The sequence below is a fragment of the Diorhabda sublineata genome, chromosome 2 (assembly GCF_026230105.1).
Source record: "Diorhabda sublineata isolate icDioSubl1.1 chromosome 2, icDioSubl1.1, whole genome shotgun sequence".
Lineage (NCBI taxonomy): Eukaryota > Metazoa > Arthropoda > Insecta > Coleoptera > Chrysomelidae > Diorhabda > Diorhabda sublineata.
Window position 1 is genome coordinate 22814722 of NC_079475.1, and position 15387 is coordinate 22830108.

General features: G+C 30.1%; 1 protein-coding gene across 9 annotated transcripts in view; it reads right to left on the bottom strand.

The window, feature by feature from the left end:
* Nucleotides 1-15387, bottom strand: part of LOC130440434 (obscurin) — a 133929-nt gene that overhangs the window by 93331 nt on the left and 25211 nt on the right. For 8 of the 9 annotated variants that reach the window (XM_056773551.1, XM_056773560.1, XM_056773559.1 and 5 more), the window contains exons 6-7: nt 13725-13895; nt 11645-11810 (exon numbers count right to left, since the gene is read on the bottom strand). In XM_056773551.1, the coding sequence (XP_056629529.1) occupies nt 11645-11810; nt 13725-13895 (337 nt within the window). Of the gene's footprint in view, nt 1-4060; nt 4183-11644; nt 11811-13724; nt 13896-15387 lie in introns of those variants that run through there. The other variant, XM_056773558.1, reaches the window with a different exon arrangement.

A 15387-nucleotide genomic window follows, 5' to 3' on the forward strand; every position in this document is an offset into this window, starting at 1 on the left:
TAAATATTGCTGCTTAATGTTGATGAATACATTAAGGGTTGTGAATATATTGGAGCATAGTCAGGTACAGAAATCATATAGAACAATCGATATTTTGTTAACTTTGTTTCGACTTTGACCTATTTCCACTGTGAAAACTATCGCCTTGTTTCTAAATTATAGCCAAATCATTACCAGTAATAATGTAGTTCATGTCCAACAGGATTTCATAGATAGCAGGTATATCGTGGTCATAGTTTCCTTGAGGATCAACTCAGAGAGGGTTCTCGAAAACTGATTGATATATCATTCTGTAACGTATCGTGAAATTCAAAAATTTTTAAATATTGGTATGACAAGGATATATAAAACGTAACATGAAGATTTAAGTCTTTCGAAGCTCTCAAAATTGTTGGAAGATACTCAACGAATCCACGTATGTAGTATCACCATGCAATTACAACAATCTAAAGCTGTATAAACATTGTGATAAAATTATGAACGTATATTTATACATATGATTCCAAAGAAGACAATAAGGTTGCTGCAATATAGGGAGTTAATTAAGTTTCTTATCCTCCAAGCATTAAAAGTAATGTTGCAACTTTTCTTTTTCTTTCTCTGTTTGGCATAAGTTTATGTTGAATCTCGAGAAACCAATCTAAAACTGACGGATTACCATTTTGCATTACAATGTTCACACATGCACTTGGTGAGTAAATATTGAATTTATCCGCCTTATACTCCCGATTTATTTTACAATGATTCTTTTTCTTCCATTAATTGAAGGTGGACTGAAGGTTTTATCTGTTTAGGAAGGTAGATCAATCATTTTACGAATATTCTGAGAAAGGATCTAAATATTTTCATAACTTTCATTTGTTTATAATTATTTGTAATAGGTGGTCCGTAGTTAATTGATTTGGCATACAATCTTGAACTATATTTACGAACTTATGGAATAGCCAACTATAATTTCGGGTCAACTTGAAAATTTGCAAGTAAACAATTTCTAGGCCATTGCTGGTTGATACTTTTTAATGCCAATTCTCGCATTGATATCGTTATGTAACATGCACATTTTGATATACAATTTTGGTTTAAACTTTGGAAACAAAACCTATTAAAATAAGAATATTCAAATTAATATGACGTCAAACGTTAATGATGTTAGTGTTGTGCACTTGGTAAAAATTGAATCTCCTACCGATAAGTTATCTTTTTTTCCATCTACTATTGTTAAATATTTTGAAAGTTATCATAAGATATTGACATAATATTTATATCTTTCGATACAAATACGAAAGTATTAACTACTTAGCAGAGTCAATTTTCCCTCATAGGTTTTATTAACCCATTATTCAAACTAATCTGGTTTCAAACGGATAACTTGTGAAACAGTTTTACATGAATTTTGACTAATTCATTATATTTAGAAAAAAAGTAGGTGTGAAACGAAATAAATACTTTACCTAAAAAAAACGTATCATTTCTAATATTGAGAGCGGAAGACTAAAATTACATTATATTCAGTTGAAAATGTGTTGATGATTAGTATAAATTCAATTTGGACGAAATTTTGGAGCTATGATACCAATGAAATTTTTAGATATAGAACATTTGTCTTGTGTCAAATTATTTATAGGTAATGAGATGAGATATTCATTTCACTATAAATATTTGTTCCAACAATTAAGTCGAATGGAAAGTATTGACATATTTTTCATTTTGTGTCTCGAAAATATAATATTTAGAATTCAGAAGACTTGAGATTAATTTTCATCCGGACACACTTGAATACTAAAAATATTCAAATTTTTCAGGGCTAGTACCACAATTGTTGATCCCAGGTTACAGGTTTACCATTGCTTGAATTAAAAACTAGCATCTGGTGAACTGAGAACGACTTGAAGTCATCAAAAACCCAAGGAATTTCATAAATGATATTTACTCTTAATAGAAAAATTAAGTTTTTCGTATATTTTGATAATTTGTAAATAATATTTCTATTACCACCGAAAAGGTAGTAAAAAGAGCTACATTGCATTTTCTCGAGTGATATCAAATGAAAAACGTTAGAGGTAAACCCATCTTTTTGGCATATCTAGAAGAGGAATGAAAAGTATGGAACTTGTTAATTATATAAAGTAAGTTTTCTATGATGGTTCAGTGCGATGGTTAAAAATGGAGTCATCATTCCAGCTTACATTTCTGTAATATTTGCAGAAATGAAATTTCTACTTTTTTATCGAACAAAAAAACTTAAAAAAGGTGTATGACTAAGAATGTTACATAGAAAATAAATAAATCAAACAATTAGTGGGCAAAAAGAATCTAAAAACTGAAGGGAGCAAATATAATTTCCAAAAAAACCTTTATAAAGGTTAGTTTATATAAAAACCACTTTATACTGCGAAAGAATAATTTTTTCAATATGAGACAGATTTCAATTGTTCGTAGAAAAAAGTATCTACAGCGAATACCACAATAAACTGTTTAGACTTGAATATTGGAAACTATTAGTAATATTTTTCTCAAGATTTGTATACAAGAATTTTCAAGAGATCTTACTTCTATTCTGATAAAATTTTACTAGTGGTCGACAACTTCAGGTTATAGCAGAAGTGGATTTTAATTTTGTTTTCTACATAGATCACTCTACTTGTATTTTTAAAATCTATGAATAATTTTAATATAATTTTATCTAAAACATCGAATGTAGTGATTTTGTCAATTGTTCTTTATCTTTGTTTTTTTGTAATTTGACGGATACTTTCATAAAAATTAATTGTTCGGACAAAACAAATACAAAATTACCAGAAGTTTCCTGAATTGCGGTTCCCTAGTCAACTCTAAAAAACTATTGAGATTTTCAGAAACTAACAAATCCAACTTTCCTGAAATATGTATCACTTTGTATGAATAGCAACCTCGTTTTTTTCAACATTAATGGATTCTTCATTTATAAGGTACAGTCTCTGGAACTTTTTTGTAACACTTGTGGATTAGCATCGGTCCAGTAATGCAAGTTCAAATATCCATATATTGTACCTCAGTTTTCTCGATATTGAATAAATATTGGTTTTCTGCTTTCAATTTCCAAAATATAAGAGAAAAAATATGTACTGAACAAATTTTTTTAGAATACTCTGACTACTCGTTACAGGGACTTCCAAGTCTCTTTCTCTCTCCTAATTTTGTGGATATCTTTTATAGTTTGCCAAGACTGTAATCTTATTTGTCAATGAGAAGAATGAAGATATAATAAATCGATATTCTCCGTAAATAATAAAAAAATTCAAATAAAATACATCACTAAATCCAAAGCGCAACACGATATAATCATTTATTAACATTATTTGTAACAAATATGCAGCTTGAAATTTTTGTGGATTTCTCAAAATATATTCTACTTAATTCAGATAAATAATACAGAAAAATTTTCCTACGTTTCTAAATTGAATACATATCGCATAAACTTTTCTAATTTTTTAGCGAAGTTACACAATTTTCAAGTGCCAACTCTCTTAATTTTCGGAAAAATAATTTTATTGTGAAGGGCCATATATGTCAAAAAATTGAAATTAATCGTATATTCATAAAAAATGCAATAAAGAATAAGTTTCCTATACACATATAAACTAAGTCTCTTATATATACCATGCTTAAATTATTTTGTTTTATTCCGATCACTATTAGTTTGAAAAAAGCCAAAAAGACTGAAAAATTATTACCCAGCACTGGATTTCTTTATATATTAGTCTTTTCAGTCTTGATGAAACATCCTCAATATAAAAATAATACGACCTTAAACTATTATTAACATTTAATTTGTATATTTTCCCGATTTACTTATATTACGTTTATTAGTGTAGAATTATGAGAAGGCGTAACTTTGTAGATCTAAAATTGATAATTAGTGGGTTATGAAATCATATTCAATGAGCATAATCAAAGACTGTCACCAAACCATCATCCAAATTAGGTAATCCAAATATTGGCGATGAACCAAACACAATTCAAAATAAAGGTAAAGCTATGAAACGTCATGAAAATTCAATGACGTATGAGCATCTCGTACCTGTGGATCGAGGGTGAAATATCGCGTTTAAGCTCGGTAGTGTACCGTTTAGGCACTCACTTAACGGACTTCGTGGACGCGGATCGACTGACTGGGAAAGACGAGAGTATGGTGTCGTTTCTATACTTAGAAACGATCCAAGACTGCTCAGATATCAGACGAGAGAATTGCAGTGGGTACGGTCGTCGATTTTTAATCAAAATAAACCAAGACCACGCAAATTTTCTTTTCTATTCTCTCATTGGAATTCTAATTGTCTATAATGAATCACGACGAAATATGTGTATCAAAAGGATGTTTCCTAAGTTCATTAACCACCGTCAACAAAGGGGTGTTTGGAATGAGGCATAAATATATTTCTGCTATTTGAGAATAATAATTTTATTTTGATAATTAATTTCATCGTACAAGTCAATATGGCCGCATATTTTAAGATACTTGAGATTATTTCATTATCGAGTTATAAATCACATTCGCATTAAAGTCGAACATTTTTTGTCAAAATTTATAATTAGAGTTTCTCGGAGACACGAACATACGAATAAAGAATTCGAAAGCTGAAATCTGAGCGGCAAGTCTAAAAACCATAAGTTTAAGATCCCAATCCACAGACCTAAACGCCACAAACCCAAGTTAAAGATCAGCCAGAAATTAAGCAATGTTGAATTAAATCAAAGATTTAAGATGAACGAACTATCTTTTCATCTTTTTTAGCTACTCCCAGATGAGATTTCTATTCCCCATTTTCATCCACTTTTGTCACTGCTCGCTGTCATACTCCTCAATTAGCTTTGTGTGCATGGAGTTCCTTTAGTTGGTGTTTGTTTGTTAGCCCTCTCCTATTTCAAATGAATATCCAAATTATTATTTTTTCTGGATCTGTCGTCATTTTCTCATACCAATTCATGTCTATTTCTATTATTATTGTTCTCTTCCGAATCTCTTTGTTTCTGATAGTGATTTCACATATTTTCTGGTCATTCAGCAGCCATGCATTTTCATTGTTTCATTTACTGCACAATTATCGATTTATTTGCCCTATTTTTGTATTTCTTTTCCTATCTTTTGTCAGCATACTTCCGTGATATTCCCTTGTTGTTAATCTTGTAAATTACTGTTCATATATATATTTTTCTTTGTTATATTGGTTGTTTTAGTTTTTATTTATTGTCATATATACATTTGGTTTTATTTATGCTCATTCTATTTTTCTATTTATGTATGCCAGACGTTGATTTTCTTTTGAATAATTTGCTATTGAAATCTCACAGGCGCAATCTGAAAGACTATCATTTTTCTATGTTCTTGATGTAGAATGAAGAGACAAGAGAACAAGATATCCTTATATTTAATATTTACATTACAACAATAATAGAACTTATTTATTTTTTACGATAATGAGTTTATAGTCAATGATAATAGTCTTTCCTTCTTCTAAAACCATATTACCAAGTACATTAACTACAAAGTCTTCCATGGTGAAGTGTTTTTCATTATCACTTGTTTTGAAATTGTCTCTTCTTATATCCACTATCTATTTATTGCTGAGGTCGGAGTTTTTTGGTAATTTATAATATAGGTACATAAACATTTTGGATTGCAATTATTAAAAAACTTTAATTTCTATCTGGAGATGTCAACTGATGTCAACATTCTTATTTGAATAATTTTAATTTTTACAAGATTGAAGCACCCTTAAACCACAAACGTGAACTCAAAAAACAAGGTATTTCTCAAAAAATCACTAAAAACCTTCAACAAGTCGATGATAAGGACTAGAATAAAGTAGGGGGCGAATATTATGTGTGTTCATCGATAATATTACAAGTCTTTATCGAAACACAGAAATCTGAGGCTTGTTCTCTCACAAGTAGTTCTCTAACAGAACGGTTGAAATAGATTCAATTTGTCAAATAAATTTTCAAAATCTAAAAAGATATAAATCCCATTAATTGCACAAGAATAAAAATATTAATAGCGCCGTTCCAACAGGGAAGGAATTGTAGAAATTTAACGTGAGTTTGTGGTAATAATAATTATTCGATTTGCGCGCAACAAATTTTTCATCTGCCTTTTGGCATTTTAATTAAAGAGAGATTTGAACAGTGAAATGTATAAAAACCCTTGTGTAATTATAATGAACTGTTCCACTGGATTCTGACCCCTCTATTTCTCAGCACGGTGTAAATATTTTCGAAATAAAAGGTTAACGATGTTTTAAATTATGAATAACCCATTATTCATCAATAACTATATCAAATGGATGGAATTTGATTAATACCTAAGAACCTGAGCACTAAAGCAAATTATTTCTATCATTCTTTCACTTCCTGTTAAATTTGTAATGGGTTATTTCCGGTTAGATGGTTGTTTGGCTCTAATAAACGTGAGGTTCATAGTTATTTGTGGAATATTTTAATCTTAAAATTATTTTTTCAAGTGGTGCGATCATGCTGCCTCACGAATCACCTGTTTTATCTCAAAACTATTCTTTTATATTTAGAGTTATTTGAGGTGTATTGAGTTGGTTTTCTAGATGTACAAATTTACAAATGATTTGTCTGAAATCTGAACACTGATCCTCACAACTTTTCACGCGACTCTTACGCAGAAAATATCTCAATCTGACTTTGTGAATTGAACATGAAATTGCTGTAGATATCAACTTTGATAACCTATTAAAGATGTGGTGAGTAAAAAGAATGCAGAATTGTTTTTATTAAGAAATTGTTTTTTTCAATAAATTATCATTACATTACATTCTTTGACTTCTTTTCGTATGCATATGAACACATTTTTAATTTCATTTACCTATATGGTATTAAAGTGATCTACATAATTAAAATTAATTAAAAATGGTCACTTTTAATTTGTAGGTATTCGATTGATGATTACTCAAAAACATTTGAGTATAATTAGTGTTGCAATTATCATCGTTTTACTTCAATTAAATGAAGCAAAATGTTTTATGTAAACTAACTGATCATTCCGTTTTACAAAAGGTGACGTCACCCACATTGGAATTTTGATTGAAACTTTTGCCAGCAGAATTTTGTGTTGGAACTATTTATAAATTTATTTTTACGTTGGACTTGGATATGTGTATATCAAAAGCTTATCATGGATAATTTGCTTTAAAACGTTTTAAAATTGTTTGTTAGTACATTGACAATTTTGAAAACGTCCAAATTATATATGCGTTGAATTGAGTTACTAAATACTTATTTAATTATACTTACAATTATTAGTTCACACAATGAAACTTGTTATAAATTAGTTAAGGTAAATATGGTCACTGATGAACATATTACCGTTTGTATCCAACCTTTCTCTTCCTTTTAATATATTACGTAACACGCTTAATTTCATACTTTCTTATTTCTATTTTTAGGTCTTGTAAGTTTTTAGATTTTTACAGTTTATTTTATTCTTTTCTTTCTGCGTGTTTCCTGGTACTTCTTTTGATAGCTTTTTTTATTCGAGCTTTTTTGTAAGGTTAGGGATTATGCTTTTTATTGCAACTAGATGCAATGGTTATTTTTCTGAGTGTAGTGTAGGGGTTAGCCTATCATTGGTCATAAAAAATCAAGGAATTAATATTATCAATAATTTTTTTCCATACAGTTTATTTTTTCGGTGCATCTAGGATGTTTTTTGATTGATAAAAAAATGAAAATCATATTATTAATCGTATTATTACAAGAGCAAATTTTTTTTACTAATTAAACCACGCACTGTGAGATTCACGCAATGTTACATAGAAAGCGTGGTTAACCTTATACAAGAAGATTTTAATAATTTGTAAAAATTACTTAAATTATATTTTATTTTCAAATTGTTCGTTTTTGTATGTACTTTCCGAAAAAAATCAATGCCCATCGAGAAGTTTATGGTTTTTGGATTTTTTATTGGCCAAAAAGAGTTGAAATTTTGGTTTTCAAATTTAAGTCTCATTTTTATCTAAAATGCACTGAAAAAATGAATAACAACAGCGTGCTCTAAAATACCCGATTTTTCTGTCCGTTCATATTTTAAAAGAGCTGAGTACTCTTTAAATCGGATATTAACTTCTTGTCTCAATAATCTCAACTAATAACACCACTTTTTTCTAAAACTAATACTTTGTACTTTATCCTCAGGAATATCCAACAATTATCCAACAATTGTTTTTGTTGTATTTATAAGCGAGTTTAAAAGTTTCAGTTTTGATAATTTGAAATTATCCAAAATCCAATAATACGTTGAAATAATTGTTAAGTAATCCTAAGGATAATGTACTAGATCTGGAGAAGGCTGGTATTTGCAAAATTATCAGCAATGATTGTGACAAGAATTATGTTGGTCAAACTAAGAGGAAGAAAGAGCAGTCAATTCGAATATTCCACAGCCTAGTATGAATAAATAACTGGGTCAAGTGAAATTTTATGAAATGGTTTTTCCCGCTGGAATTGTTTTTCTAGAAAAGAGGTTCATTAGTGGAGGGAGTTTTTACACATTGGAAGGTTAAGTTAATAAATTTTAGGTTACGTTCTGTCTATGAAGACGATCACTTGGTTATCGAAGCTCGTGCCAGATAATTGTGTTTATTAGACGGATTTTGACTACGTGTTAAATAGAATTTGAATAATTGAGAGAATTTGGATTTATATATTTAAGAGAAAAAAAGGTTTAGAACTATAAAAACAATAAATTATCTGACAATAAAATTGTTTTTTTTTCACAATAATTACATTAACGAGCAGAATGATTTTTTTATATAATTTCAATTAACATAATATATATCAAGGTTGCGATATTAAATATTGATTGCACTGCAAATGAGTCATTTGTGTTATTTTCTTCTGCAGGTGAAACGTAAGTTTTTATTCCTTGTTTCTTACCATCTCTTCAGTGTTTTATTAATTTATTTCTGGGGCACAACATATTAAAACAACTTAATTGGCATGTGCAATAGTTTTCTAGATAAACATTTTCTTGTTAATTTTTTCACGTTGGTATAGCAAGTTTCTGACTACTGTTTCCCGGAGCCCTATAACTGTATACAATTTTTTTTTATAAAGGGATTCAATTTCTTTCTATAGGTTGTTGTTTTGTTAATAATTGGATTAAGATTAGGTATAATTTGGGTATGTGGTTGCGTTATCTAGCAGTAAATCTTGATTCTATTAATAGTTCGAAGCACTTTTTAGTTAAATGTTTTTCAGTATGAAAATTATTAGCAGAACGTTGTAATGGAAATAAAATCATTTTCAAACAATTCGAAATTTATTATTTGACATGTTTTTCACATTGTCTATATATGAAATAAAATAAATCGCCAATTATGTATGAACGGACTACAACTACTCGTGAATAGCAAACTGTTATTTGTGTTACTCATAAAAATGTAGCACATAAACCTACGTATTATATTAATAGAATGTACTAACATGTGTTAATACGACACTTAATCACTAAGCAATTATTTTTAAATGACGTTATTGTTAATCTTTCTATTCAATAGGACTAGCAGTGGTTTTGAATTTCCTTTAACAAATAATATTGGGGATATTTTATACGTTTTAAAACGTGGGAATTCACGTTATATTTTATGAATCTTTCCAAAAATAGTCGCAGTAAATTATAACGACTAAGTTAAGGGTCTATATTTAATTTTTCATATGTTGACTTGTATTCGATACGTTTATAATAAAGTGTCGAAGCCAAAAGCAAAACTAGATGTGAACAAATTCCAGTAGTTTGATTCAATATGTACATTAATTGTGATCTTCCTCTAAGACAATCTAAAGAAAGATGAAGAAAGCAAGGATATATAATTAAAGGACAAAACATGTGACGAAGGAAACTTCAAGAGGCATCACAGGAATTTGTGGCTAAAGAAAGTAAGAAGTTACCATGTAGTATGTCACCACAATTGAATTTATAAATTCTCTCTTGAATATAGTTGAACGGTATCAATATGAAAAGGTACATGACAGATTCGTCTTAAAAATGATCTAGTTATCTAGTTGTGGTAGAGGCCGGATACGACCGCTTCTGTAGTATCAAATTCCTGAAAAAAGATGCAATAACTGGTCCCTGATATTCAACTATAATTCCAAATACATGGAAGGAAATGAAGATCAATGCCAATTCACTTTGTCAGAAATGGAAGACTTCTAGACTTTGTTCCAACTCATATCAAATAACTGATGAAAAAGCTGAAAACGAAGTATGAAGACGACATTATTATTACAAGTGGAAGGAGTGAGAATACTCCACCTATAATATGCTTTCGAAAGACAGGCTACAAAATTGTATCCAAGTCTTGGTATTTATCTCCTTGATACTTGCCCCAAAGTAGAGAAATTTTTGAAGTAATTTGAGAATGACTTTCTAGAAACCCTTAAATCTGTGCTATTGCTCACGCAATAATTAATGCAGCGAAACTACGATCCTTTCTGTCCTCACCGCTCGCAGGACTTTAGTTATTAGAGAATAATTAATAATGATAATAATATTTATAGGATTCAATGGTAAAACAAAACTTAATATTGATTTTTATTTATACTATTCAAACTTCTACTCAGGTCCTTTAACATTGTAAAGCAATAAGGTACAAAAATGGTGCAAAAAATATCATAAAATTACTTAAAACAATGGAAAAAATGATTTCGAATTTTAAATGAATGTATTTAAAAACATTACAAACTATGTAACGTGAAATTCAATTCTATACAACTTTAATTCCACATGTTTTTTCAATAGGATTATCTGTTTTCAACATATCGTACCTATGCTCAAATAGTGTCGTAACGGAAAAAATTAGAAAATCTCTTTCATTGTATTATTGGTGCTAGAGAACTTTATCAGTTTTTGAGTTATCTTCCGAAAAGTGAAAAATAAAGTGGGATTTAATTTCAAACATTTAGCACTCGTTAGTTTTTTTTTTATTTATGACACTATTTGAGCGATAGGTGGTTTTGAAAGCCGTATAAGGTTGCACTAAAATAATAGAATGTTTTCCAGCTACAAGCAAAAAACTTAAAATAGTGCGATCACTACCTCGGATGGGACAAACTTAGATTACACGCATTTAGGACCAAATAGATGTCTTAAAATGAATTCCAGCTGGTTGGAAATTAATTCCCCAAAACTGATTTTTTTTACCTCATTTTACAAGTCGGAGTCGACTTTTCGGCAAAGAGTAATTTTTTGTTTAAGAGAAAATTGTGATCATTTTCAGCAATTCATTCAAATTATAAATGTTCATATGTAACATGTAACATGGTGTGAAAATATGGTCACCCCTAATTAACCCTCAGAATGGTTTGATCTCCTTCTTCTTACCATTAATGAATGCCCTGTCTAATAGTCCCTATGTATCAAATTTAAAGTCAAATGGTTCTGAAGAAATTAATTTTTTTCGAAGGAATGGGCTCTACTTTAAGGTGCCATAATTTATCAGGGATGCAGCTTAAATAGATGTGGTAAATTACCCCCTATTTATTACTAACAGATTGTTATTTGTGTTTGATATTATTATTTTAAATCAAAGTTCTCTACAGTATCTGCTGGTTTGCTTAGATATTTGGCTGTACTTACGTTGAAATAATCAAATGCGGCATCAGAAGTTTCCAAAAATTCTTGAGCCATTGGTTCATCTCGACAATAAGCAACATGTTTATCGAAATCTCTTTCTAGCCTAAGAAACGTTTTTCCTATCAGGATTGGTTGATTAGCGTTGAATTTTACACCTTCCACCAATACCCTAAAAAATTGATCGGAATAAATTTCACGAAAATATATACGAGGATATATTGTAAAATTCTTATCCTACTATAGAACCAAACAAAATTTCAATGTCAAAATATTTTATTACTCAACATATTCTCCTCCTCGTTGGAAGAAAATTTACGACCTTTCAAAATTTTTTAGTTAAGGAAAAAGATGATAGTCGGACGCAGCCAAATCTGGTGAATAAGAGGGGTGTTCTAGTAATTCAAACCCTAAATCACGAATTTTTTGCACGGTAACATGAGATTTATGTGTAGGGGCGTTGTCTTGCAAAAACAAAACACCTTTGGATAGCATTCCGCGTCTTTTCTCTTTAATTTTTTCCCGTAGAGTGGTCATTAATGTCGAATAGTAATCTCCAGTTATTGTTCTACCCTTATCCAAAAAATCAATCATGATTACTCCATGGCAATCCCAAAAAACTGAAGCAAGAACTTTTCCAGCAGATATTTGGGCACGAAACTTCTTAGGTCTTGGAGAACCAGAGTGTCGCCATTCCATCGATTTTTGCTTTGTTTCTGGATCGTAGAAATGTACCCAAGTCTCATCCATAGTAACAATTCGGTTTAAGAAGTCTACACCGTTTTCAAATCGAGCACAGATCGAACGCGATGCTTCTACCCTCGCACGCTTTTGGTCAACATTCAAACATTTGGGGATCCATTTTGCAGCAATTTTTGTCATGTCCAAATTGACGTGAACTATAAAATCATCTGCATCGATATTTTCGGGGACTGACACAGAAACTGGCCTTCCCGGTCGGTAGTGATCCAAGGGTATTGAGCATATCTTCGTAAATCTGCTTACCTCCTAACCCTTTTAAATACAGGTACTTGATGATGGCTCTATAGTCCAATTTTTCGATTTTCACAATTTCGGTGGACATCTTTTTGGACAATATTTTGTTTATGCATGGAACTGGTTTAGACTAACTAGATATCAATACATCCTCGTATACAGCATAATTTTGAATTGTGAATAGAAAATTAATCATTGAAATGAATCTTAATTGGTGTTAGGAAGTGAGTACCGAAATCTATAAATGAGTAATGATACATTTGAATATGACTGTAAATAAAATAGATAATTTGTTACAAATGTAGATAAAACATTTCAACCTATCTGTAAGTCTAAATAAAGCTATTGTATTCAATTGAAACAAATGTAATTCATTGTTAAAATAAGTAATGAATGCTTTAAACATTAACTAGAAAAATATTGTCGAACATTTACAGCACAAATGGAGATTACACCGCTTTTTTATTTAGTTGTGAATAAAATTATATAAATAAAGTTTACAACTCTTTCTTGCTACGGTGTATACATTTGTAGATTCCACCATGTTTATGATATCACCTGTCAACATTTTACATAAATCTCACGGATAGACTTCAACCGAACATCGTTTTATCACTATTGATGAAACTGAGAAAAAGTTACGTTAATATTTTTTCGAAGGTACTTTGTCCCATTTAATGATTTGTAAGTGCTTTCATGCTATAAAAAGGGGCCATATGATTACTGATAAAGCTAAACGTCTATTTGGGGGCAATTTTTCACTCGAAACTGTATTTTATTCAATGTGTTTCAATTCAATATATCTAGTATTCGAAATATTTGTTTTTAGAATGTCTGTAAGTTGAAACTTCTTCAGCTCGTTAGCTTATATTCAGTAGTCATTAGATATGAACAGGTTTGTTCCAAATATACGGTTATTTTAAAATTTTGTTATTATTTACACCATAAGTTGTCTAAACTACCAGTTTTTTACATAAAGAATATGCTTTACTTTATAAGGGCACGCAAAATTAGTATAGTGGTGATTCATTTGAATTGCGCTGACTACACATAATTACAAAATGCATTCAACCACCAAACTATCACTTACGTTCGATGAAATTCTGAAATTTCCTTGAAATTTCCAAACACGAGATCGAAGTTGTCTTTTATAACTTTTGGAACTTGTCCTGATTCCGAAGGAATTAAATATCGTTGAACTACCAGATCGAGATCTCTTACGAATTCTATTTCTGTTTCTATGAGTTCTTTCACTACTGCCCTATAAATAAGGAAAAAATGCATATATTATATATTATCCATATCAATAATGAAAAGGGACATGGATTTTGAGTATTGTTTATATAAATATGATTTTGAATATAATAGTATTTTGTTTTATTAATAAAATAGTGAGTCCAATTTGCATTACACAGAATTGTAGATCGAATAAAACATGCTATTTGTTTCAAATGTTTATAAATCGTTTCAAAAATGTTGTTATTAATGTATGAAAATGCCTAAAAAAATCTTTATTTTTTGACGCTACCAATAGCAGCGAGAGGCTCTCATGGAAATCAAAATGGGCTGAAAAATATTATATTTGTTTACATTTCAATAGAACATAACAGACCATAATCTACACTCAGCTTTAGAGGTAAAACTTACAAAAAAAGGTGATTCTACCTCTAGGACAGATAGAAAACTGAAAAATATTTGGGGTTTGCTCAGTAAAGAATTTTCATAACGCCATCCGCATTCAAGGTGTAAGAGGTTAACGAAAAAAAATTATGCACATTTTTTATGATTTTGCCGCAACTACTGACAACATTGTATTTTAATTTTATACGAATATGTTTTCGCATACTTTTTCAATATTAGATTTATTGAACAAAATTTCAAGGGAACTTAAAAATCACCAAGAAGTTACTATTGTTAAAACTCGATACTGTGTACCGTTTTCGGAATATTTTGATTTAAAAATTAGTAATAACAGATGTTGGTATGATGTAATTATAAATGTATTAATTAATGAAAATTTGAAAAGAGGCTAATAACATAAAATAGAATTCAATTAAAGTAGGTGTCCTCCGTTTTCACGTGAAAATTTATAATTTTATAAGGAACAATTTTCTGTTTATCTTGTATGTAAGATGTTTTATGTATTCAGCCTACAAATGCAGTCACATGTCATGTTCTCATTATACGATGTTTGGCTACACACAAGGATTCTGATATTGTAAAATATTCTATTTTGATTAATGGATTTTCACTAATTATCACCTCCGTCATATTTTCCTCCTACAACACTCCACAGTACTGGAGGTCTTCTTCTGTAGGCTCCTTCAGGATGCGTGAACCTTTATCTTTTATGGCTCAGAAGAATGTTGCTCTTTTTCATGCAAGTTAACGTTGGGAACCTCACATCAAAAAACTCTGTGAATAAAGCGGATGGTCTGACACTGGGATGAAAAACTTGACAAATGATGAGGAATGAGTTTGGCAATTGTTTTGGTTGAGATGTTAAGACTTGACCATCAGCAAATTGGGTCGTCTCTGCTTATCCTTATTCTAGTAAAGTTGATAAATACTTTGAAACTAAGGGACCAGCGGCTAGAATACTTATGACAAGCAATGAGAAATGAGCCGGCGCATTGTCTTAATCTTTTAAAAAGTTCAGCAGCATCTTGAAGATAGTTTCACATTTCAGGAACCAAGTAAAGATACAAAATCTCATGAATTTCGAAAAAAATATAACCATCATTGCTAAGAAA